General features: G+C 37.3%; 1 protein-coding gene across 1 annotated transcript in view; it reads left to right on the forward strand.

The window, feature by feature from the left end:
- Positions 1 to 24,051, forward strand: part of Slc13a1 (solute carrier family 13 member 1) — an 82,849-nt gene that overhangs the window by 52,022 nt on the left and 6,776 nt on the right. The window contains exons 8-12 of the mRNA XM_028872979.2: positions 11,569 to 11,688; positions 16,161 to 16,259; positions 16,687 to 16,788; positions 19,589 to 19,695; positions 21,256 to 21,365. Of these exons, the coding sequence (XP_028728812.1) occupies positions 11,569 to 11,688; positions 16,161 to 16,259; positions 16,687 to 16,788; positions 19,589 to 19,695; positions 21,256 to 21,365 (538 nt within the window). The remainder of the gene's footprint in view (positions 1 to 11,568; positions 11,689 to 16,160; positions 16,260 to 16,686; positions 16,789 to 19,588; positions 19,696 to 21,255; positions 21,366 to 24,051) is intronic.

Consider the following 24,051-nt stretch of genomic DNA (forward strand, 5'->3'; position numbering starts at 1 on the left):
TTATTTTTATTTTTTTTTTTACACAGCTTAGCATATACTATGCTCCCAGATTGGCATTCTAAGAGTCTAGGGAAAGGAAACCAATTAGGAGTGCATTACTAATGTGCTGACAAATGATGAAAGGCAATTTCTGAGATGTTACGATTTAAATCTAAGACGCTGTACAGCTAGAAGGTCATTATAATTAATCATGAGAGTTCCAGGTTAAAGAGGGGTTAAAGCAACTCTGATGACATCAGACTAGAGAGTGGTGCATGAACTTCTATAACGGGTATGGCAGATCCACTGGAAATATTAACAAACTGGATGTGGACAGACTGACCTGTGTAGCTGAAGTTTTCCTGTACTGCCAAGTCTGCAGCCGCTCAGACCCAAGTAAACACACAGAGGCTTATGTTAATTAAAACTGCTCAGCCATTAGTCAGGCTTACTACTGACTAGCTTTTATATTCAAACTCAGCCCATTTCTGTTAATCTATATGTTGCCACGTGTTGCGTGGCTTTATCTGTGTGCCATGACATGCTGCTCCCTGGATGGTGGGCTGGCGTCTCCTGACTCAGCCTTCCTCTCCCAGAATTCTCCTTGCCTGCTTATCCCACCTATACTTCCTGCCTGGTTACTGGCCAATCAGCATTTTATTTATCAACCAATCAGAGCTACACATTTTTATAGCATACAAAACATCCACAGCACCTCTCCTTTTCTGTCTAAATGAAAGGAAGGTTTTAACTTTAACAATAAAATCGCACATAACAAAACAGTTATCAAGCAAGAATTATAGTTATAGCCGGGTGGTGGTGGTGCACGCCTTTAATCCCAGCACTTGGGAGGCAGAGCCACGTGGATCTCTGTGAGTTCAAGGCCAGCCTGGGCTACCAAGTGAGTTCCAGGAAAGGCGCAAAGCTACACAGAGAAACCCCGTCTCGAAAAACCAAAAAAAAAAAAAGAATTATAGTTATAATATCTAGTCTATTTATATTTGAAAGACAATATAAGATAGTCTTTGTTAGTAATAGAAGTTAGGATAAAAAGTGAATCAGGTATATTTTTGACTTACCAAAATAAGATAGATAATGGAATATTTTCTCTGAGTTTGTCAAATGCAAATGGACTAGACAATGTTGATGTATTTATTGCTTGTAAATATTGTATATAGTTTTTCTTATATTAGTTATAACTTTTTTATTCTTTTTTATTTTTATTAGTAAAGGGGGGAAAATGTGGTGATATTTTATTTGTATGTTAAAAAATAAAGTTTGCCTGAGATCAGAGGTCATAGCCAGCCATAAACAAAAGTCAGGCAGTGGTAGCACACGCCCTTAATCTGATCACGTGGCAGGCAGAGTCTCTGTGTGTTCAAGGACACAGCCAAGTGTGGTGACACATGCCTTTAATCCCAGTACCAACCATAGAGACCTGGAGGTCTGTACAGACAGACAGTGACAAGGAAGTGAGGTGACTGGGTTAAGATCCAATGAGAGAGCAGAACAGGAAGGCAATAAAGGTGCAGGCTAGACAGGAAGAGGCTCTCTTGGGAAGCTATGGCAACGTGGTGAGCTAAGGTTAGTTGGTGGCTATCACTCTGATTTCTATGGCTTTCACCCCTGTATTTGGCTCTGTGTTTCTTACTTAATAAGACTGTTTAGAAATTTGTCTATAGACATGACCTACTGAGAACCTATCCACAAGGAGATCTGTAGCAGGATTTGTAAGTGTATTCTCTGAGGTAACTATAAGTCAAATAGTATATCTCTAAGAGCAGAAATTATATTCTTGAACATGGAAATAGCCACAAAGACAGAAAAAAAACATTAAAAGAATACAAATGGGAATATACTTCTGGGAAGTACTGTTAATAGAGAAAGGGAAGGAAGTTAGTTCAAGTAGGAGGAGAATCAGAAGCACACAGTGTTCTGAGAGCCAAAAGTGAAGTCCACCTTCAGGTGAGGAGGTGGAACAGGGGCTCCTGAAGTGACAGAAGAGGCAAGAAGATGGCTGAGCAAGGCACAGTTCCCCTTGATGTGCTGGAAGAGGGTGGGTTCAATTAAGCAGTCAATGGTGCACACAATTCAGACTGATAAAAAGGAGGAAGTCCAGGGGTGGGGGGAGGCAGAAATTTGAAATTATTCAAGTTTGAAAAAGACAAGAATAAATTTTGGCCTGATCAAAACTCAGGGGGAATTTTTTTTAGAACAAAGGTAAGATGTCAGGCTGGTTTTAACAGCTGAAAGAAATAGAAACTCTTGGAAATGGGAGGTTGAGGGGAGAAGAGAAGTAAGGAGGAGAGAGCTACGAGATAGGCATTGCTTGAGATCAACTGTGTCAAGATGTGCATGGAGTCCATAAAGTACTGGGAATTCTTGAGGCTTGTGCTAACAATGAAATAATCTTTATATCAAGATAAACTTGTGAAAGGAAATACACTATTGAGAATAATTGTTATTTTCATAGTAGTAGGGAGGTTTGATGTATTATTATCACAAAAATATGACAGCTATTAGTCAGGAAAGAGCTAGAGAAATAGAAAATGGATTGTTATCCTAAGTAAAATTACATAGCTTGATAATTATAAAAACATATTATTCGGGTTTTAAGTTTTAGCTGTAAAATTATGGGCATAGAAAGGAGTGTGGAAGGAAGGCATATTTTAAGATTATTACAGTCATTCTAACTAATTGTGTATCCAATCGTTACAGCAGTCACCTTATCTACACAAGATAGGCTCCAAAAATCTCAGTGGATATCTAAACCTATTGATAGGATCCAACCACACATGTAGCATTTGTTACTACACATATATAGTACTGAATTTGTAATGTAGTCACTATAAGATATTTACAATATGAATCAAAACTTAAAAGAGCAACATCCTGTAATAAAGGTTGAAAAAACGTAGCTAGTTTCTTTATTGAAAGAGTCAAGGAAAATATGATTATTTTTAGATTGTGATTGATTGCTGACAGCTGCTCTGTAGCAAATGAAACTGTGACCAAGGAGGGGAGTGCTCTGCATGGGCCAAGGTAGAGTAAAAGAAATGCATTTGTACTTGCCTTGGTTCCAAAGCCTCCCTGGCTACCATACTGTCTTTACTAATCAGAGATGAAGAAAGTAAACTTATTCCCTCCCAATACAGTACTTCAACAACTACCATGGCTCTCATGTTGGAAATGAGCAGTATCTCTTAGAACAAATTCCCTGACAACTATCAGAGAAGAAATGTGGGGACCATTAAAATGCCTAAGCAGGCAAAGGTGTTTGCCCCCAAGGCTGGCAGCCTGAATTTAGTCCTTGGGACCAATGTGATAGAAGGTGAAAGCCAACTGCTTTAGGATGTTCTGTGACCTCCATATATGCTCTGTGACATGAACATACACACATACACATACAAACACACACACACACACGCAGGCACGCAGGCACGCACGCACGCACGCACGCATGCATGCATGCATATACAAACAAAACCCTCACACAAATACAGAATCATTTTTTTTATTTAAAAATGTAGTCATCACAGAATTTGGATCATATGTTGGTTCAGATTTTAACCCTGTCTTATATCAGCTTAACTTCTTTGAACACCAGGGTTCTTTTTATCTAAATAGGAGAAATATTATAATTTATTATCATAAAGATTAAAAGTGTAGCTCTGCATAGAACCTGGGGATGGCAACACTGTCTACTACTCTGATTTGTTGCCACCTCTCTTCTCTCTTCTCTTCCCCCCCCCCCTCTCTCTCAGATTTTCTTGAGAATTACATATACCTTGTTTTGGTCATATTCACATTCTTTCCCCCAACTTCCTCACATCTATGTGCCACTTCTTTGCCCACTCAACTTGGTGTCCTTTAAGTTTTTCCTTATCAAGGTCATTTTGTTCTACCCAAATATTCTAGGATGCGTGGTCTTCCACTGAAGCATGGTCGACTTCTCAGAGGCTACACTCCTATAGAGAAAATTGACCCTTCCCTCCAAGCAGTTGGCAATTGCCAACAGCTCCCCAGCTAGGGCTGGGACTTCATGCTCACCCCCATGCTGATGATGCTGGACTTTTGTCTGGCTTGGACTTGCCCAGGCCTTGTGTGCATGCTGTCACACCACTGTGCTTTCACATGTGCTGCCTTGTTCTTACTGTTAGAAATCATGCCTGACTTATGACAACAAAAAGAAGTCAACACTTTCAAACTTCTGTTAAAAATAAGTATCTTTCAGAGTCCTCAAATCCAAAGTTGAGAATTAACTTTGCCTCACACAATTGAAAAATTCTAAATCAAATAGATTATAATAAAAAAGGATTATAATCGGTGTAGACACCACCTCATTATGACTGTTAATGATCCAAATCTTTAACAAGGCTATGGATTTCCATAACTGCATTATTTCTTTTGAGGCTGTTTCTGTGTATTTTCCACTGGGATTAAAGTTGTTCATCTTGCTCGTAGTTGGGTCATAAGAACTGCAATAACAATGGTATCTTCTTCACTATAAGCATTTGGGGATATACATGTTTTAGGTCCAGGCAAAGCTGTTTTAGATGAAAAAATTGTGGCTATTTTAAATGCCCTTAAAATAAAAAGATTTCAAAAAAATAAAAAATAAAAAGATTTCATGCTAGTTTATGGATATTTTATGATATATACAGAACTTTCAAGTTTTAGCAGGGAGCTGTAGTTGAAGACACAGTGGATTAGTGATAAACAGTTTTGTTTTAAATTAAATTTCTCCTGGGTTGAAAATCCCACTTGATCTACGACCTTAAATAATACACTTAGTCCCTGAGACTTCAGTCTTTCCCCTGTAAAATAGAAGTTTAATGCCTTGCTTAGGGAATTTCATTCAAATTGAAAGTGCTTCATCTACCTGCTCATTCTTGCACATTTTCCTGACCTTTTCAAACACTGAGATTCAGTTTCACATCTAAATCACCATTTCATCCTTCACTGGTAATCCCTCCCTGGCTTAGAATCCCACCTATGCTCTAATTGCTCCGTCTGCATCTCTGCCCTCTCCACTTAACTTTAGCCTCACGTGTATAGAGGTCTATCCAACAAGATGACTTGGAAAACAAAAGGACATGTTGAGTCATTCTGAATCAGCTCCCCTCATGACCTGTTCCTCAGTCAACCTGTCCTGCAGAATTCACCATCTTAATATGTGGCACATTTTCTCCATATCTATAGAAAAGCTTCTTATGTTCATGGTTGGTAGAGTTAATATGCTGAAAATTGCCATCCTGCCAAAATCATTGTGTTTATTCAATACAATTCTCATGAAAATTCCAATGCAACAATTCACAGAATTTATTTTTTGAAAATCTTAAAATTCATAAGGAATCACAAAAGACACCAGACACACAAAGCAATCCTGAAAAACAACAACAACCAAACATTGCTGGAGGTATCACCACATCTTACCTCAAGCTATACCACAGAGTTCCAGCAATAAAAAACCACATGGAGGTGGCACAAAATCAGATGCATTGGTCAGTGGAACAGTGGCTACAACTGAGGACCCAGACATAAGTCCACCCACCGGCAACCACCTGATTCTCGACAAAGACACCAAAAATACACATTAGAGAAAGGACAGATCCTTTAATTTTTTTAAATTAAAATATATAATTTTTCCCTTCCCTTTCCTCCCTCCCAACTTTCTCATGTACCCCCTCAAATTTATGGCCTCTATTTCCTTAATTATACATACAAAATATATAATAATTATATTCATAATATATAATAGATAAACACATTCCTAAATATATCAATACAACATGCTCAGTCAATATAATGTTACTTGTATGCATATTATTTCAGGGATGACCATGTATTGGATAACCAATTGGAGGCTCTTCCCTGGGAAAGACTTTTTAGTGGCGTGCATACCTTGGAGGTAACCAATAGCCCTCTACTTGGACTTGAGGCCTACTCAGCAAGAGGGGAGTCATGCCTGGTACTGCAAACTTATCCAACCTCTCAGGGCTAGTGAAGTCATGGATCTTGGAGAAGAAGCTACAGTGGCCACTTTACTAAGCCTGCATAATTCCTAACTATATTCTAAATATTTATCCTCATACCCACAGGTGAGACAGCACCTTTCACAAGTACTGCTGGAAAACCGGCTATTGATTGATATTCAGATGAATGAAATTTAATCCTAATCTCTTACCTTGTATACATTTATATAAGAAAATCAGTTTATAAATGGATAAAGCCTCTTGCTTTCTTTTTATCTTTACTACCACCAACCAAAACTTTAACTTGACAATTAAAATATTCCTTATATTTATGGGATGCAAAATTATGCTTCAGCACATAGTTTCAAGGTTCAAATTAGGGTAAACACCTCAAACATTTATCATTCTTTGAAGTGAAACATTCAAAAGCATTTCCTTTGTTATTATTACTTATATTATGATTATGGTTATTATAGTTTATAATTATTAATAATGATTATTATTAGTAGTAAATACAATCTATAATACAATGGACCAGAATTTGTTCCTCCTATCCCACTGCAGTTTCACAACTATAGTCCAGTCTTTGCTTATCTTCCTAACTCTTACTGTCTCCAGCCTCTGAGAACCATTATTCTGTGTTTCTAGGTTCCAAACGAGTGGGATCAGGCAGTGCTTGCTTGTCTTTTCATGCCAGGCACATTTCACTTGCTATTATATCTTTTATGATTATCCATAAATAAACTTTGGGAAAATGAAAGGATTTCATCCTTTAGTGGCTGAATACTATTTCATTTGCATATCTGCCATATTTCCTTCCTTCATTCACTAGCTGGCAGACAACTTGACCACACTTCATGGCTAGTGTGAAAATAAGAAGTACAATAATCATGGAATTTGTATTTTTTTCTACTCACTTCATTTCTTTTGGATGTCTGTCCAGTAGTGAGATCGCCAGATCATGTAGAAGTTGTACTTTCAGCTGACTTAGAGGGCTCTATCATGTATGCTCTCATTTCCATTCCTACCAACAGTGTGTAAGGGCTCCACATCCTTTCCAACACTTGCCATTTGTCTTTCATCTTTGCTAATTCAGTTTTACCTTAAACATCATTTCTCCACTTTTTATTTCACTGGTCAGCTTAATTCTCCACTTGCTGCCTATATGTCATACTTTAGTGTGAGTTTCTTAAGAGCTTGGACCCCATCATGTTAATTTATCTTTGTATCACCAAGAGCTAGAAAAACTCCTACCACTAACACCCATGTTCAAACATAGCTATACATCCCATAGTGTGAGATAAAAATAAAAGAATTTTATCAAGACTGATTTTTTTAGCATAATCACAATAGGAAAAGATAAATGATTACTTTGGATATAAATTTGAATTTATTAAATTATAGAATATGAAGAGCCACAGGAAAACGAATGCCATAGGAAAATAAATCTTTGATAGTATATATACTATTTGGCATATTCATTCTAGGTATGTGTTACAGTGATGTTTATAGGGCCATATTCCTATGTAGTTATTTATAGCCTTCTTTATTACTCAAGAAAAGAAATAATCACAACAAATTTAGCTTTTCAGGGTTTCCTTGTTTTTTCTTAATGAACTATTCCTCAAAGCAAACTTTTTAAAAGCTTCTTTTTAGCCAAATATACTCTATAGAAGTCTATCCAGTGGGAGTGGGAAGCAGCGCAGCCTGATTCAAGGTGTTAGGACAGACGGTAAAAGTGAGGTGAGGCTTCGGAGGGCATTACTCTCATCCTGATACATACAGTGCATCCAAGGGCCAAAGGGCTGGACAGGAAAAAAAAGTCATTCTGTAACCCAAGTTAAATACAATGTGAGTGATGCAATGTTCAGCTTGAGTGTGTCTTCACATGCTTTATTTTCCAATTGAAAGCAATAGAACCTTCTGGACATGGTAAAGCATTTTCTTTTCATCTAGTCCTATATATTTTTAGACATTTTAAAAATTATCACTGGCCACTTTCTAATTATATAAACATAAACCAATCCTTGAATTTCTTCAAGGTAGATAAAAATATAAGTTATGATTAAGTTGATAATGCTAGCTCCAGAGGTCAGAAGATTCAAGAGTTTTTATAAGCTCAAAGAAAACTAGGGGAAAAAAATCACAAGTCTAAAGTTGTGAACACCTAATTGCTTCATGGTAAAAGTATAGATTTAATAAAATTCATGGAAGCAGCACAAGCAAGGTGCCTCTGGGTCATTACTTAGAAGCTGTCTTCGAGAAAAAACTGAAGTATGTAACTTTACTACATACATATAACATAAAATATTTCATTTATTTAATGTTTTATTTAAATTTTTTCATATACTATATTTTGATCATATTTTTCTTCTCCCAACTCCTCCCCAATCCTCCTCTCCTTACCTATCCAACTTCAAGTTCTTTCTGTCTCTCAAAAGCAAGAAAAAATCAAATCAAACAAACAAAAGAACCCAATAAGACAAAAGAATAACTTAGAAAACAAAAAGTCCACAGAGAACAAAACTAAAACCAAAACATGGAGTCCATTTATGTTGGCCAACTACTCCTGGGCCCGAGGCTGCCTTGTGGTGTTGTTGATATGCTCAGTGACATTCCATTGGAAAAGACTGATTTTCCCTTTCCTAGCAGGAATCACTTGCAAAAACCTTCTTGGTTAGTTATGGGACTCTGTGTCTACCCCAAACAGGATGGCCAAGATAAAAATTTATATGATTTTTTTCTATTATTAAAAATAGATTTTTTTCATACAATATATTCTGATTACAGTTTTCTCTCCCCCAAGCCCTCTCAGTTCCTCCAGATCCACACCCTTTCTGTCTCTCATGGGCATCTAAGGAATAAAAACAAAATAAGATAAAACAAAAACAAACACATTAGAATAAGACAAACAAACAAATAGAAAAAAAGAGACAAAGAAAAAGCATGACAAACACATATAGACACAGACACACAAGTTCACATACACAGGAATGGCATAAAAACACAAACTAGAAGCCATAATATATATGCAAAGTACCTGTAATGTTAAAAAGAAAAGAAAAGAAAAAGCTCCAACACAGCACTATGACACAAAGACCCTCCAAAGATGCCTTTGAGTTTGTTTTATGCTGGCTATTTACTGCTGGGGCCTATCCTTAAGAGTGGTTCATTTCTTCAGTGAGACTCCCTTGGAGAAAACTAAATTTTCATTTGCGAGTGCATATTAATTGAAGCTGGATTCTGAGTTAGGGATAAAAGCATGTATCCACTTCCCCGCTCATCTCAAGTCCCATCTGATCCAGACCTATGTAGGCCCTGGGCAGGCTGCCTGAATCTCTTTGAGTTCATATATATATCAGTGGTGCTGTGTTTAGAAGTCCTTGCCTCCTTGGTGTCCTCCATCCCTTCTGGCTCTTATACTCTTTCTGCCAAAGGGGTCCCATGGGAACCCACAACCAGCCCAGACTATTGCCAAGGCTTTTGGTTGCTCTCCACAAATTGATAGTAAAGCCCCATTGCTGAAGACAACACCTATGCAACTCATTGAACACAGAGAAGTTGAGCAGGTGGCTCCACAGAGTTTTCACTGCTATGGCTAGTGTTCATGCTACTGGAAGGTCCTCTGCATGCTACCAAAGGAGAAGGGTAAACACTAACACAGCTACAAACCCTTCAGTCTAGAGTGATAATCTATACGTAAGATAAACTGGTACAATAGTGGCACAAAGTTTGTGGGAGCAACCAACCAAGACCTGATTTTATTTAAGGCTCGTGCTGTGAGACGGAACCCATACCTGACATTGCTTGGGTGGCTAGATAACCAAGAGATCTAGAGTAAAACCAAAGTTTCTACTAAAGGACCATAGTAGTAAAATGACTCCTAATGACATTCTGCTATATCAGTGCCTTGTTTAGCCATCATCAGAAAAGCTTACTTCTGCAGTAGATGGGAACAAATACAGAGAACCACAGCCAGGCAATCTGCAGAAAGTGAGAGATCTTGGAACATTAGGCCCTAAGTGGGATGTCTCCATCAAAATTTATATGATTTTTAAAAAGTTATGGTCTTACTATGTAACCCAGACTGGCCTGGAACTTGAAATATTCCTATTGCAGCCTCTCAAGTGCTAGCTTATAAGCAGGCTTCTAGGCCTGGATGTACAATTTTTTTAAGCAACAAAACGCAAACTGTTATTTAAATATGTTTTGTGACTTTTCCTGAGGAGATCTGAACCAATGACTACTCACACGAAATAGGGTACCCAGAACAGGCCAAATAGACAATTCTATTGAAGTTCAACTCAGAGAAACATATTGGAGTTACTTACTTATTGAATTTACTCAGTGACAGCTGCACCACCAAAAAACTCATGCTAGCATAAGTGATAACTCTGAAATGCTACAACTCCAGAGATCTCGGCTGGATTTGCATGCAGCTCATGGTGTCCCAGAACCTCTCCCTGGCAACTGTTTCCTTGATCATAACCTTGAAAAAGGGCTCTGTGATTTAGTTTCAGTTTTCTGGATTTACATTTGTTTACTTTCTAAGTCCCATGAACTTCACTCCTCCCTTCAGGAAGTTATGTTTCAATTTGAAGGAAATTGCTATGAGACAACTATAACAAAAATTGAAAAATCTTTACTTTCACAAAGATTTCTGTATTTTGTCATTTCAATAAGCACTAAAAACAGATTGTTAATTTTTTTGTATATTTAGATTTTCAATGGCCTTTTGTTATTACATCAAGAGCAAATTAATCAAAACCAATTATTTTTCAGATTTCCAGATGTTCTTCTGTAGTTATAATGTAGAAATGATTGTGATATGATAAATTATTTAGTATTTAGGCCATATTTTAAAGTAATGAATGTAAGATCACCAAAAGAAGATGTTTGTTATCTTAGCATGTTTAATGGCTGATGTGTTGTTATTATGTTCATTTGAAAGTAAAAAAGCTAGAAGATAAAGAAAAAATCAGATGTCTTACACAAAATATTTTCATCTGTCTCATTAGACTGAGCAAAAGCTAGATGAAATGGCCTCTTACATAGCCAAGAAGGTACTATGCCTTTTGGTTAAAAAAACAAAAAACTGAAAAACACTGGAGGAGACAGTCTGAGCAGAGCATAAGTTCTTCATAGGTATGAGGATGCCTACCTACTACCTATGGGGAATGGTACTCAACAGTGAGTTCTTCCTACCTCATCTGTTCCCAGCCTAGCTGATTAGTCTTTGCTTATTCCTAGTCTGATGATTTGAACAACAGCAAAACACACTGCTTCATGCACACTTGTTCATTTTGTATTTAACGAATATGAGCTACAGTGATAAGCATTTTTCACAAGTATTTCATTAGAGATTGATTAAAAAGAATAAAAATTAAAACATAACCATCCTACTTTTGTGGAGTGTAGTATAATTATGTAGTTACAGAATGAGGGCAGGGAATAAAAAAGAATACTAGTTAGCATACATATTGTGAGTGCACTCCAGGGCAGCCTTCTCTGCCCGGAGGACAAGAATGATGTAGACTGCTGCTCCCTGCCTCATGACTGTCGGTGAAGACTCCCATGTCTCTCCTCCATAACCCAGCATCCTCTTTCCATACAGACGTTACCCTGATTGTCGTTGCCTCAACTTCGGATCCTGGTTTTTGCTTTCCTTCCCAATTGCTGTTATCCTCTTACTCTTGTCCTGGATCTGGCTTCAGTGGCTTTTCTTGGGATTCAAGTAAGTAGACATTTTACTTTCATGTGATAAAGGTTATCTGTGACCCTTGCTTTTAGCTCTATATCCGGTGCTCTTTCTTCCCTATGCTGCACACAGTGTGTTTCCACATTTTTCACACTTAAAACATTAAGATACATGAACATATTTTTAGGATAGGCTGGGATAATTTAAACAATGTTGGCATTGGCAGAGCCTACTAAATACAGATCCAATCGGGTGCCCTTTGAATCTTCAACCAGTGGCATAGTAACTGCTCAGAAGGGCATAAGGAACTGATTACATTGTGGTCCCAATCCAACTATCACAGTGAGAAGCCATAGATGGCCTCTACTTGTTTTAGGATGAACGTCCTTGGATTATCAAGTTAGTTTCAACTATTCACATGCAGAGTCTCCGGCTTCATGCTAGTTCCAAAGTTGGTAATACCTTCAAAATATAAAGTAAAATAAAACTTGAGAAGATTCTCTGTGAAGAGCTAGTAAGTAGGAGAAGGAAGGTGTCTTTTTTTGTTTTTGTTTCTTTGTTTTTTGTTTGTTTGTTTTAGTTTTTGTTTGTTTGTTTGTTTGTTTGTTTGTTTTTTGAAACAGGGTTTCTCTGTGTAGCTTTGTTCCTTTCTTGGATCTCACTCTGTAGACCAGGCTGGCCTCGAACTCACAAAGATCTGCCTGCCTCTGCCTCCCGAGTGCCAGGATTAAAGGCGTGTGCCACCACAGCCCAGCAAAGTGAAGTATCTTTATCACTGTTCTACTGCTATGTAGAGACACAATGACCATGGCAACTCTTAAAAAAGAAAGCATTTAATTGGGTGCTTACTTACTGTTTCACAGGTTAGTCCATTATCAACATGGTAGGAAGTATGGCAGCATGCATGGTGCTAGAAAAGTAGCTGAGAGCTATGTCCTAATCTGTAGGCTGAGAGAGAGGGAGAGAAAGGGAGAGAGAGAGAGAGGAGAGAGAGAGAGAGAGAGAGAGAGAGAGAGAGAGAGAGAGAGAGAGAGAGAGAGAGAGAGAGAGAGAGATTGGTATGGGCTTTTGAGAGACTGGTATGGACTTTTGAAATATCACAGTCCACCCCCAGTGACACATTTCCTTCAACAAAGCCACCCCTCCTAATCCTTCTAATCCTTTCAAAAAGTTCTACTCCCTGGCAACCAAGTTTTCAAAGATAGGAGCCTATAGGGGCTGTGGTAGTTTGAATGTAATTATCCCCATAAGCTCATAAAGAATGGCAATATTAGGAGGTGTGGTTTTATTGGAGTAGGTTTAGCCTTGTTGGAGGAAGTATGTCACTGTGGGGGCAGGCTTTGATGTTTCCTATGCTCAAGATACCACCCAGTATCAGAGTCCATTTTCTGTTGCCTTCTAATCTAGACATAGCCATCACCATGTCTGCCTGCATGCCTCTATGCTCTCCACCATAATGGTAATGGACTAAACCTCTGAACTGTAAGCTGCCTCTTCAAGTAAATGTTTTCCTTTATAAGAGTTGCTGTGGTCTTGGTGTCTCTTCACAGCAATAAAAACCCTAAGACAGGGACCATTATTATTCAAACCACCACAAGAGGCAACTCCAGCTTCTCACAGGACAGATAACTTAGCTCCGCAAGCTCCGCCCATGATCAGTCTCAGCATCTCTCACTGTAAACATCAGGAATTACCTGTAAGTTTGGTAAGATCACTTCCAGCACCATAATGTCAACATTTAAGACTCCAAATTGAACATGAAGCAACCAAAGTAAGATGCACTGATCAATAAAGAACCACAATTGCTACTAAAATGTCAAATTCTGAATTCAAGAGAATTCTAGTATGCTGCTTTTCTAGGATTGAGGCTGGTAGTTTGGTAAACACTCGATAGTTGTGTGACTGAGATGACAGCCACCGAGAAAACCACAAAGGGCTAAACAACAAAGCCTAAAGTGCAGCCTGCACTTTCAACTCCTTACACTCCATTAGGAATTAGTGTATCACAAATCACGAAAATATTTTCCTCAATAATAAAATATTTAAAATTCATTTTTATGGTTTAATTTAAATAACCTCAAGGACCTATGAATCAAGCAGCATGCTATTCTCTAAGACAGCTAAGGGGAGCTCTGTCACTGGGACTTCTTTTGAAAAATGCACAGTACGGTAGGGTGTGGTGTCTTATCAGCAGCTATAGTTTCCAGGTCTATCCAGGTAATGACCAACATTTTCCCCTCTCCATTTTTCATCTTATTTTTTCTTCATAACTGCCCAATTGGGCTAGTAGTTGGGAGGTAGGACCGAGGATTTTTAAAATGTTCTATCCAGATTGTGGAAGCAGCATGTGACAGTCCTCCTGCTGAAGCAAATGTGTGGAATGTCACTGACTTCAGCAGGTGGCCTTCAGTGTGACAGGCCAGCTGCATACTAAGTGCCCCTCCCTGGAAATCCAAGCTTTGGGAGGCTGGTTCAGTTGCACAGGTAGCAAGATTGGAAGCAGGGAGAATGATCCCCACAGTGGACATGGACACACTGTCCAGTGACTAGCCACTGCTGCTTCATTCTTTGTTCTGATTTTAACAACTTTAAACAAATACTTAGGCAACCTCCATTATTATTTTAATACTACATGTCACTGAGAATTTAAAAAATTAAGACAGTAAAGAGCAGAAATATTAGTATGTGCTCCCAAAGAGGAACCAAAAAGTCTCTATGAAATGCACTCATTAGGCAAAGTCCATAAATCATGATCAGTGTTGTATTAAACAGTCCTCTTGCTGTCCACTACTGGTTAGACATGGCAGTTTCATGTTGCAGTTAATTTTTCAGAATCCTTTTGAGTTTGCCAGGGTGTTTACCTCTAAAGGCTCCAGATTGACAAACAGAAATGAGCTGCCACTCCCCTGGCAGACTACCATACATTCTGATTAGTGCTCTGGCTGTTAGCACAGTTAACTCACTCATTGTAAACAACTCCAACATATAAGAGGCTCATCCATCAGTCTTCTGCATTTATTTCAATGGAGATGTAGACACATCCTCAAATGCTTTATTTGTTTCTTTGTTTAATATTAACTTTCATTTACAGCAAAGCAAATTTGGCTTGACCTAACTGTTTACCGCCTGCAGTTGAAGGGACAAAGGATGTATGCAGTGTACAGGGTGGAAAAGGATTTCTAAGGAAAAATTTTATCTTTTACTATTGTTTTCTCTTCTACAGATAGTTCTCAAGGTGGTCCTCAGATTTGTTTCTTGGAATAACAGTTTTTGTGTTGTGATTAGGGATAAAAATTTGAGACTGGCATTAGAAACTTAATTGAAATGAAAATTTGTTAGCCCTTCTCTGATTATAAATGAAACAATACCCAACCAATTACAGTCAGAGGTCATTGCGCTTGCATGGAGGTAACTGTGAATGCTTAGGATGGGTAGCTTAAGAATCACAGAAATTCTGTTCACCCAGGTACTTGAGAGGCAGATGCAAGTAGATTTCTGTGAGTTCAAGGCCACCCTGGTCTGCATAATGAGTTCCAGGTCAGCCAGGAGTATTCAGAGAGACCCTGTCTTAAGCAAACAAACAGACAAACAACAACAGCAAAAAGAATCAAGGAAATCCTGCTCCTTCAAAAAGGAAGCATGGAACAATGTTTTATAACAGAGTTACATGGAAAATGATGACCAAGCATGAACTCCATCTGTGTTGGTAATTACTTTCTCACTGTTTCATTGTCCTTCTCACTGTCTCCAAAACTACAACTTTGCAGAAGATTGTTTCTGTGTTTACTGCTCACACAAAAGGACCTAACTGAACTCATCATCATTCCAAGAGATAATCCCTAAGAATCGATTTCGCCTTTTGATTCTTCCTCCAGGGGGATTTTAAAAAATATTACATCTAGAGTTATGTCCCACAAAAATTGTTTAAAGTTTTAAAGATCCTAGACCTTGAGACTAAATCATAATAATAATCACAGTGAAGAGAGGCTACAACTGCAAGCAGCTAAAGGTAGAAATGGATTGGTACTTAGGCCGAAGAGAACATCTATGTTTCTTTTCTGTCCCTGCCCTCCATGCCTACATAACAAGATGGAACTTCCATGTGTTCAGAACGTAGCCACCAAGATGCTCCCTAAATACACATTTTAATGTAACAGAATTATCAAATATATAGCACATACTTATAATTATCATTGTACAGAGACTGATAGAGGTGAGTGGTACAGGGAAATGTGTGAGTAGTACAAGAGGTCTTTGAAAGGGAGTAGATGGGTAGATGTCACAGAAAACAAAGCAAAAATCAGACATCTAGCAGTGAGCAAGCCAGACAATACAGAGAACAGTCAATGAAAGAGACACAGGCATGGGCACAGGACAAGGGCTCCTAGTGTCAGCAGAGAATCACAGCTATGAAATCCTCACAGACATTCCTCCATGAAGGAGGGTGATGATAGAATAATTTCCTTAACTTTAATTTTCTTTAACTTTAATTTTCTTACCTGTTTCAGCTTTAAGGATATGTTCAAATGTGGCAAAACCAAAACACTCAAAGAAAAGGCGTGTGCCGAGGTGATCAAGCAAGAATATGAAAAACTTGGGCCAATTAGGTAAGATATGCATGAGTGCCCACCACACACACACACACACACACACACACACACACTACATGCATGCAAACCCACACAGATAAACACAAGAAGTTAATGTAAAGCAAATAATCACATATTTGCCAGCAAGAATGCCATAACACTTGCCTAAGACCACAAACCTGTAAAGTTCAGTGACTATAAGCCACTAAAATGAAATACATAACAGTGCCCAAGTAAAATTTGCTAGGTAGAAAAACCAAAACAAAATCCAGAGAATCTGAGAAGGAGAAAAGGTTTTTTCTAAGAGCACCCATACTCTTCAAGTAAGAACGTATCAAGTTCCCACAGCGGCCATGACCTGTGAAAATTAGCCTGACAACAAACAGCTCAGAGTTTTCCCAAATGTTGAGAAAATAAGAAATGACCGCAGCGGGTTTTTCTACAGGTATCAGGAAATCGTGACCTTGGTAATCTTCATCCTAATGGCCTTGCTATGGTTCAGTCGGGATCCTGGCTTTGTTACTGGTTGGTCAGTCCTGTTTTCAAAGTAAGTATTAATGTGAGTCTGGCAGCCCTCCCTTCTGTTCAGTGCCGTGTCACGGCTACATATGTCCTACACTTTTGAAAAACTGCATGAGATGCTTTGTTCATTTCTTTGAAAAAATATTTTTATGTCTAATCTTCTTGGGGGTGAGGTATTAAGGATAAGGTAAGAAAGCAAAAAAGGATGACCATCATACCCTGTATAAATATGAAGGTCCATTAAACATGGGGCTATTCCCTCAGGACAAAGTTAGACATCTGAGCTGCATAGAGGCCAGAATCTGCTCTGGTTAGGATGGCGGCTGTGAAACCCGCACCCACCTGACTGTGCTCTGGAAACTTCTGTTTTTTCTGCACAAGTCACTGCACACGCTCTCACTTCTTTTACCGGGAAGCTGGAAGTTACAGTAGTACAGAGAATACTGCTATTTTTTCTAGTAAAAGTGATAAATAAATATTGTGTGACATAAATGCTACACAGTGTGTTCTCAGTCTATTTTCAACCAATATGCTCTGGTTCTTAAATCTAGAAGAGTTTCATCTTGGACTTCTGGTCTCACACGCCCAACAAGAATCCATTTAGTTTGGGAGCACAAATCAAAACTGTTTGAGTCAGGTGTAATTTGGCCTGATGGAAAAGAGAAACACTACCTTATCTCAGCCTGAATTTTCTGTTTTCACAGGCATTGTCAGTATTTTTTTTAAGGTGCAAAGGATGAATTCAAATTTCTTATGACCAGCTTGCCTCAAGCAATGCATGAGGTAGATAATTTGAAAGATCAGCTTGGTCCTTTTGATTCCTTTAGGCAAAGAACTTCTCGTTTTGATGCAAAAGCATCATCAAATTATTTAAAACAAGCTATTGTCCAATAGAAGATTAGTACTTTGTATTTTTCTAATAGGATTTAGAGCAAAATAAATAAATAAACAAATAAACAAACTCCACCTCCCTTTAAAATCCAATGTCCAGCATTATACAGTCTCTCTCTCTCTCTCTCTCTCTCTCTCTCTCTCTCTCTCTCTCTCTCTCTCTCTCTCTCTCTGTCTCTCTCTCTCTCTCTCTCTAACAGTAATATATTGAAAATATAGCAAATAATGGCAAATAACAACTAGAAGAAAATCCCAATAGAATATTCAGTATAATCAGCATCTAATTTTTCTTCCTTACAGAAGGATACCGTAATTCAGGAGATGTTTTTGTTTGTGGCAGGAAAACAGGGCTGCTATGAGCAGTTGCTTCTGCTGCCACCCCGCACTGTGAGAGACAGCAATAGGAAAGGGGAAAGGCTTGAAAGAGGATAGAACTTGAAAATATAAATAAAACAATCACAAGGCAAATAAAATCTGTATAGGATTAATATTCGATAGTGCTGAGATAACCCAGTTCATAATGAATCAAAATTCAAAGTAATAAATACAACAATTATAATTTAAAATGTTTTATGAAAATGTCTGTCAACATTTATACTTGGATTTATCTAAAGTGTGTATTCTGTAAAATATATATATGACATGCAGATTTTAGGCAATTACAATTTCTAAAGCTGGTATGATATATTAAGATTTATTGCTACCACCTAATGTTTTCATTCCATCTGTTTGAATCTGGACTGATTTCAATATGTCTTTTCATATAAAACAAAATTCAGTTACATGACACCTGGCCCAGTTTGGCAAAAGCTTAGCCAAGAATTGTAACTAAAATAGAATAATAAGGAAACAATATATTTACAAGGATTGGTCAGGTTTTTAGAAATAATTAAGCCACTGTAGGTTTTTAGTCAACAAGGAAAGAAAGTAAGCCTGTATTTAAGATAATTTTCTCAATTTGATAAAACATTTTCAAATTGAGAAAAATAATGTACTTCCTTGATTATTTAGTTTTTTTATATATAAACTACAAGAGCATACACACTTGCATAGCAAATAAGTAGATTGAGTTATAAGATAGAAAAACAAGCCTTATGATGTACATATTTCTTCAGGCTACAAAAATGCACATAGTTGATACTGCTGACATCTAAAGCTGTATTCTAATTATTTGTGTCTGTTTCATTTGTATAATATCCAGGTGCCTCTTAACTGCTGAGCTTCCGGGAACCTGTCTTTTTGCTAGAATGGTCTGGCAATTCTTAGCCCCATCTGTTCCCGAATTACTCTTAATTTGCACAGGGCTCATTTGTGAGCATCTCGTAAGCCATTCTGATAATTAATCTTCTTAAGTTTCTAGAAGGCAAAGCATCAAATGGGGCTGATTTCCTTTGTATGTAGGTCTAGTGCCCACTGCAGAAGCAGGTGTTTCATCCCAGAAACCAGATCAATTTGCTTTCACAGTTTATAGAGGAGTTTGAGGGGACACTAGCAACAGCATGTCTCCCTAAATTCAATAGAATGACGTTATAAATCAATTACACGGGTCTTTGCCAAACTCCAGCAACTGTTTAAACCTCAATTCTCTGACATTATAATAAAAAGCAATATTTCAAAGAGAAAATTGGTTAACACACCTGAAGGTTTACCTGAACATTTTTCTCTGTTGGTCTGATAAGGTGTCATCTGTTTATCTTGTATTGACAATATGAGAAATGTATTGAATTATTAGGAATGCATTCTGAAATGATTGGTCCTTATAAGTTGCATCACTTCATTGGGAATCTGTGTGTTTTAGAACAGATTTTCCACAGTAAATGACCTATATTTATTATCACTTCTATTTAATTATTATTAACATAATTAACTGACATCTTATCTCATGTAACTTCTTCATACCATTTTTAATGTACACGTTTGTTCATATTTTTTAGGTACTCTGGTTACGTTACAGATTCAACTGTTGCTTTAGTTGCAGGACTACTTTTCTTTCTAATTCCAGCTAAGGAATTGACAAAAACTACATCTACAGGAGAAACTGGTTGAGTATCATTTCTAATACCAAATTTATAAAAGACCTTTTTGAAGAAACTAAAATTCCACAAGCTTTAGTTAGCACATAGGATATTAAAATGGCCATGCCAGCATAACCTCTATCTTAGCATATCTCACTGACATCCTGAACCCCCTGCTTAGCCAGCGTTTATCTCTACCTACAGGAAGATTTACTAGAGTCTGCAGAAGTGAAAAGTAGATTTCCTTTTATACCCAGGTTCCAGTTCTACTATAAGGGATACTCCCACATACCCTGCCAAAATCAGAATTTGGCTAACAAGGAAAGAAGGATTTAGAGTCACTTTTTTTGTGATGTGACCTCAGTAATAATTTTGAGGACCCAGAAAAGGGTGAGTTTCGTGAGAAAGATTACTTACAGTTTCACAGAAGTTCTTGAAGAAACAGAAAATAAAGTCCCATGTGAACATTAACCTGGGATCACAACTGGAAAAGTTATTCAGTAGGAGCACTGACTGTACTCACAACCCATGGACAAGGAAGTGCACACATCTGCAGGAGCATGCATTCTCCTACATGCACTGCTCATACACAATTCATTCATGCCTGTGCTTTATGTTAACAACAGCTTTCAGGAGCTGTATTCTTATGTTACATACATAGGAAAAATGGGTTATAACAGTTTGGAAATACAGTTTCATGTTGGCTGCTAACATAAATACCCTGACAACAGAACAACATAAAGAAGGGGAGGCTTTGGCTTACTCCCCTGAGTAAGTAGACATGAAGGCAGGAACTTCAGTCACATCACATCCACAGTCAAGAGCAAAAATACATTCATGATTTTGAAGCTTCTTCTACTCTTATAAAATCCAGGGCTCATCACATGAAATGGTATGATGCACAGTTGGCTGGGTCCTCCCACATCAATGAACAGTCAGGACAGCCCCCTACAGAAATACCCAAAGGCCAAACCAATCAAAATAATTTTTCATTGAGTCTCCCTTCTCTGCTGATTCTACATCATGTCAACTTGACAGAGTTCAATACACTGTCCTATAGTAAGAGTAGAAAGATGAGTCAATGAATGAATGGCATTACTAATGACAACATCATAATAATTTATCTAAATGTACCTCAAATATTATCTGAAGGATTTGTCCAAGTTACTTTCTAATAGTTTATTGAAGTATTTTTTATGTGTGTTAGTGTCTCCCTGCACCTATGTGGATCTCTTGTGTCTGTAAAGATCTGAAAAGAGTGTCAGATCAGTGTAGAATCAGAGTTACAGACAGTTGTGAGCCACCATGTAGATGCTAGGAATTGGACTCATGTCCTCTGGAAGAAGAGCCAATGGGCTTAACTGCTGAGCCATCTCCCCAGCTGCAAAGTTGTAGCATTTTTAATCATTATAATACAATATTCCACCTAAGGTCAGTGGAAACTCAAAGTCGAGATCTAATTGCTGCCTTGAAAACAGTATCATAATATTGTAAGTTTCTTGTAAAATGACTATTCAGGATACTGATAAAATTGTCAGATTTTCTTATTTTCAACAATATTTAACTGTAGGGTTTTTGTTTTGCAGTTGCTTTTGATTACTCTCCCCTGATTACTTGGAAAGAATTCCAGTCATTCATGCCCTGGGACATAGCCATTCTTGTTGGTGGAGGTTTTGCCCTGGCAGATGGCTGTCAGGTAATGCTCAGTGTGTAAGATATTTAACAATTAACTAGGTGGTTGAAAAGAAGAATACAGACACACTCAAGCTTTGGGCATATTCACCTTTATCCTCTAATTTTAATAATGCAGACTTCAATAGCCATGCAGTATCCCACACAGATGAGGTGAGTTCATAGTCCAAGAACTTTTACAGGCTGTAAGCATAAACATTAATGCTATGGTGTCTCATCATGTCAAAAAATAATGCAAAGAAGATTTAAATTTTATTCCATGATGTCATATTAGTAGCTTAGTGAGAGCAAAAACAGATTAAAAAGCATGATTCCTAATGGAACATGTTTATTTGCTTGCTTATATTTTTACATTATTTCATTTGGAATTTGTGTGGCTCTTGAGCTTCAATTCAATAAGCCATAATTTTGTCATTGTCAAATAAAGAGAATAAAACATAACACCATAAATAAATATATCTAGTGAATGAAGTCCAGAAAATTTAATGTGACAATTTCTAATATATTATATCCACTGTCAGGAAGAAATGAAACCATCATGAGTTAGAGAGATGGCCACTTCATTGATCTGTTCACCAGCTGATACAAAGCCAGCTCCTATCCCTTCTCATTGCCCTGGTCATTGTAGATTTGCTAGAAGAAAATTATCCTCTCTAAAAATTCTTGGGCACATTTATATACAAACAATGTCGAATGGACTCAGGAAGTTGTATATCTATGTATATTTAGAAAAATAATACGTATGAATAATAATATATAATTGAAAATGAGACCATGAATTTAGTGGGGGAGATATGGGAGAAGTTTGGGGAGGGCAGTGTAGGAGTGGTATTGATGCAGCATCATGTATGAAGCTCTCAAATTTTTTTTTGAAAAAGCCAAGAATATCCTCGTGTCTGACTACAAACTGTTCACTCATGGGTTTCATAGCTTTCTTTAAATATTCAGAGCTTGTTTGCATTCATCTCCATACTCAGTCACAAACAAGAGGATGGCAAGGGAGGAGCTGTGAAATGTCCCCTGGCCTCTTAGAAGTCATATGTTTATGTATTTATTTCAATTCTCGGGACAAATTGCTATCTTTTCTTCTTGATAATTTGTTAGGAGAATATCATTTGCTTTTAACCTTACTAGTTTCTGTATAGTATTTAGATTCTGAGCTTTAGCAATAGGATTTAGTAATAACTGTAAGTTTTGGAAATCATCTCAATTCAGAGAGCCTTTTGCAAAATTGCTTTAGGCTTAGATTTGCCTTGCCTCATAACCTGTCCAGATAAAAATGGTAGAAATATAAGACAATAACAATTTTCTTTTCTACTATTTCAGCAGTAATGAGATCTGAATTGTCAGAATAAATAACTGCCATCTCTATGTCTGCTGATTTGAACTGTGAGGAAAGCAGAATCAGAAAGTCTGGCATTCATAAGAATTTTGCTCATCTCTCCTCAAAATATGTCTAGACTGGATTCTAGACACTCAAAGTGGCTTTGAAAGCATCGACCAGACCCTAGAACAGCCAAATCTGAGGAAATGAAAAGGTGTGAACTTAGTTGGATGCACATGGCTCTCTCAGTGGAAAAATTAGGGAAATCATGGAGGGAGGACTAATTCATTATAAAAATCCTAGTAACCAGAATCTGCATTGTACAAGACTTTCCAGAAAAAACTATTCCTGAGTAACCAAACTGAAATCATCAGCTTCCCAGAAAAAAGTCTGTACACAAATATGACCCCAAAGATTGTTTTTTTTTTTTTTTAATGCTAGGAGACAACTTGAAAAACATTTGTTCAAAGTTACAATTTGTCTGGCAAGTGTCTCAAGCCAGGGAATATTTCTAATTGAAAAAAAAAAAAACATGAGATAGCAATTATGTACTATTTACCTCATGCTGTGACTCTCTCTTAAATGCCCTGATTTGTTTTAAGATGATTGATGTCCCACAAAGTGATAGACACGGTCCAACTCTAACCAGTGAATAATTTCTTTATTATTGGTTTTTTACATATTCCTCAAATGCTTTTTTGAAGATAACTCTGAAAAATTAAATACTGTTTTCTCAAATATTCCTAAGCTCCCAAGAACATAATAATAATAATGACAAAACTCCTACTAGTCTTTTAAGGTTAAAAACTCTATAGCACAGTCAAGAACAGGCAAAAGGTGTTCAAACCACACACAATAAAAGGAAAGTATTGTAGGAGTAAATAGTTTTGTGCTAGTAGATGAAGTATATAGGTCAGAAAATGGAGGAGTTCTCAAGAAATTAGGCGATTTAATAGTAAGATCCTGAAAGTGAGTAACAATTGTAAGCAACAGATCATATTGTAAGCATGGAAGAAGCCAGAGCTGGATATTAAAGATGGTTTTAAAAGCTTCCAAGGCTATGCAATTTCTTCAAATCTATCCCACTCATGAAGGGCCACACAGCCTTTAGAAAGTTGCCTTATTCTGTAGCAAAGTTGAAGCATCATCTTCATCAACAGTCCTTGCTTATCACCAAGAGCTTTAAATCACCGCTTAATGATCTCTTTAAATAAAAATGAGTAGGTAGTCAAGAGTCACCAGATAGTTGGGGAAAACCCCATATACAATAACCAAAGACAGAAAAATAAAATGAACATAGAAACAAAAAGAAATGAAACAAAGAAAAGGTGAAGCGAATGAACAAAGCAAAAAACACTTTAAATTT

This window comes from Peromyscus leucopus, chromosome 3 (genome assembly GCF_004664715.2).
Source record: "Peromyscus leucopus breed LL Stock chromosome 3, UCI_PerLeu_2.1, whole genome shotgun sequence".
Taxonomy (NCBI): domain Eukaryota; kingdom Metazoa; phylum Chordata; class Mammalia; order Rodentia; family Cricetidae; genus Peromyscus; species Peromyscus leucopus.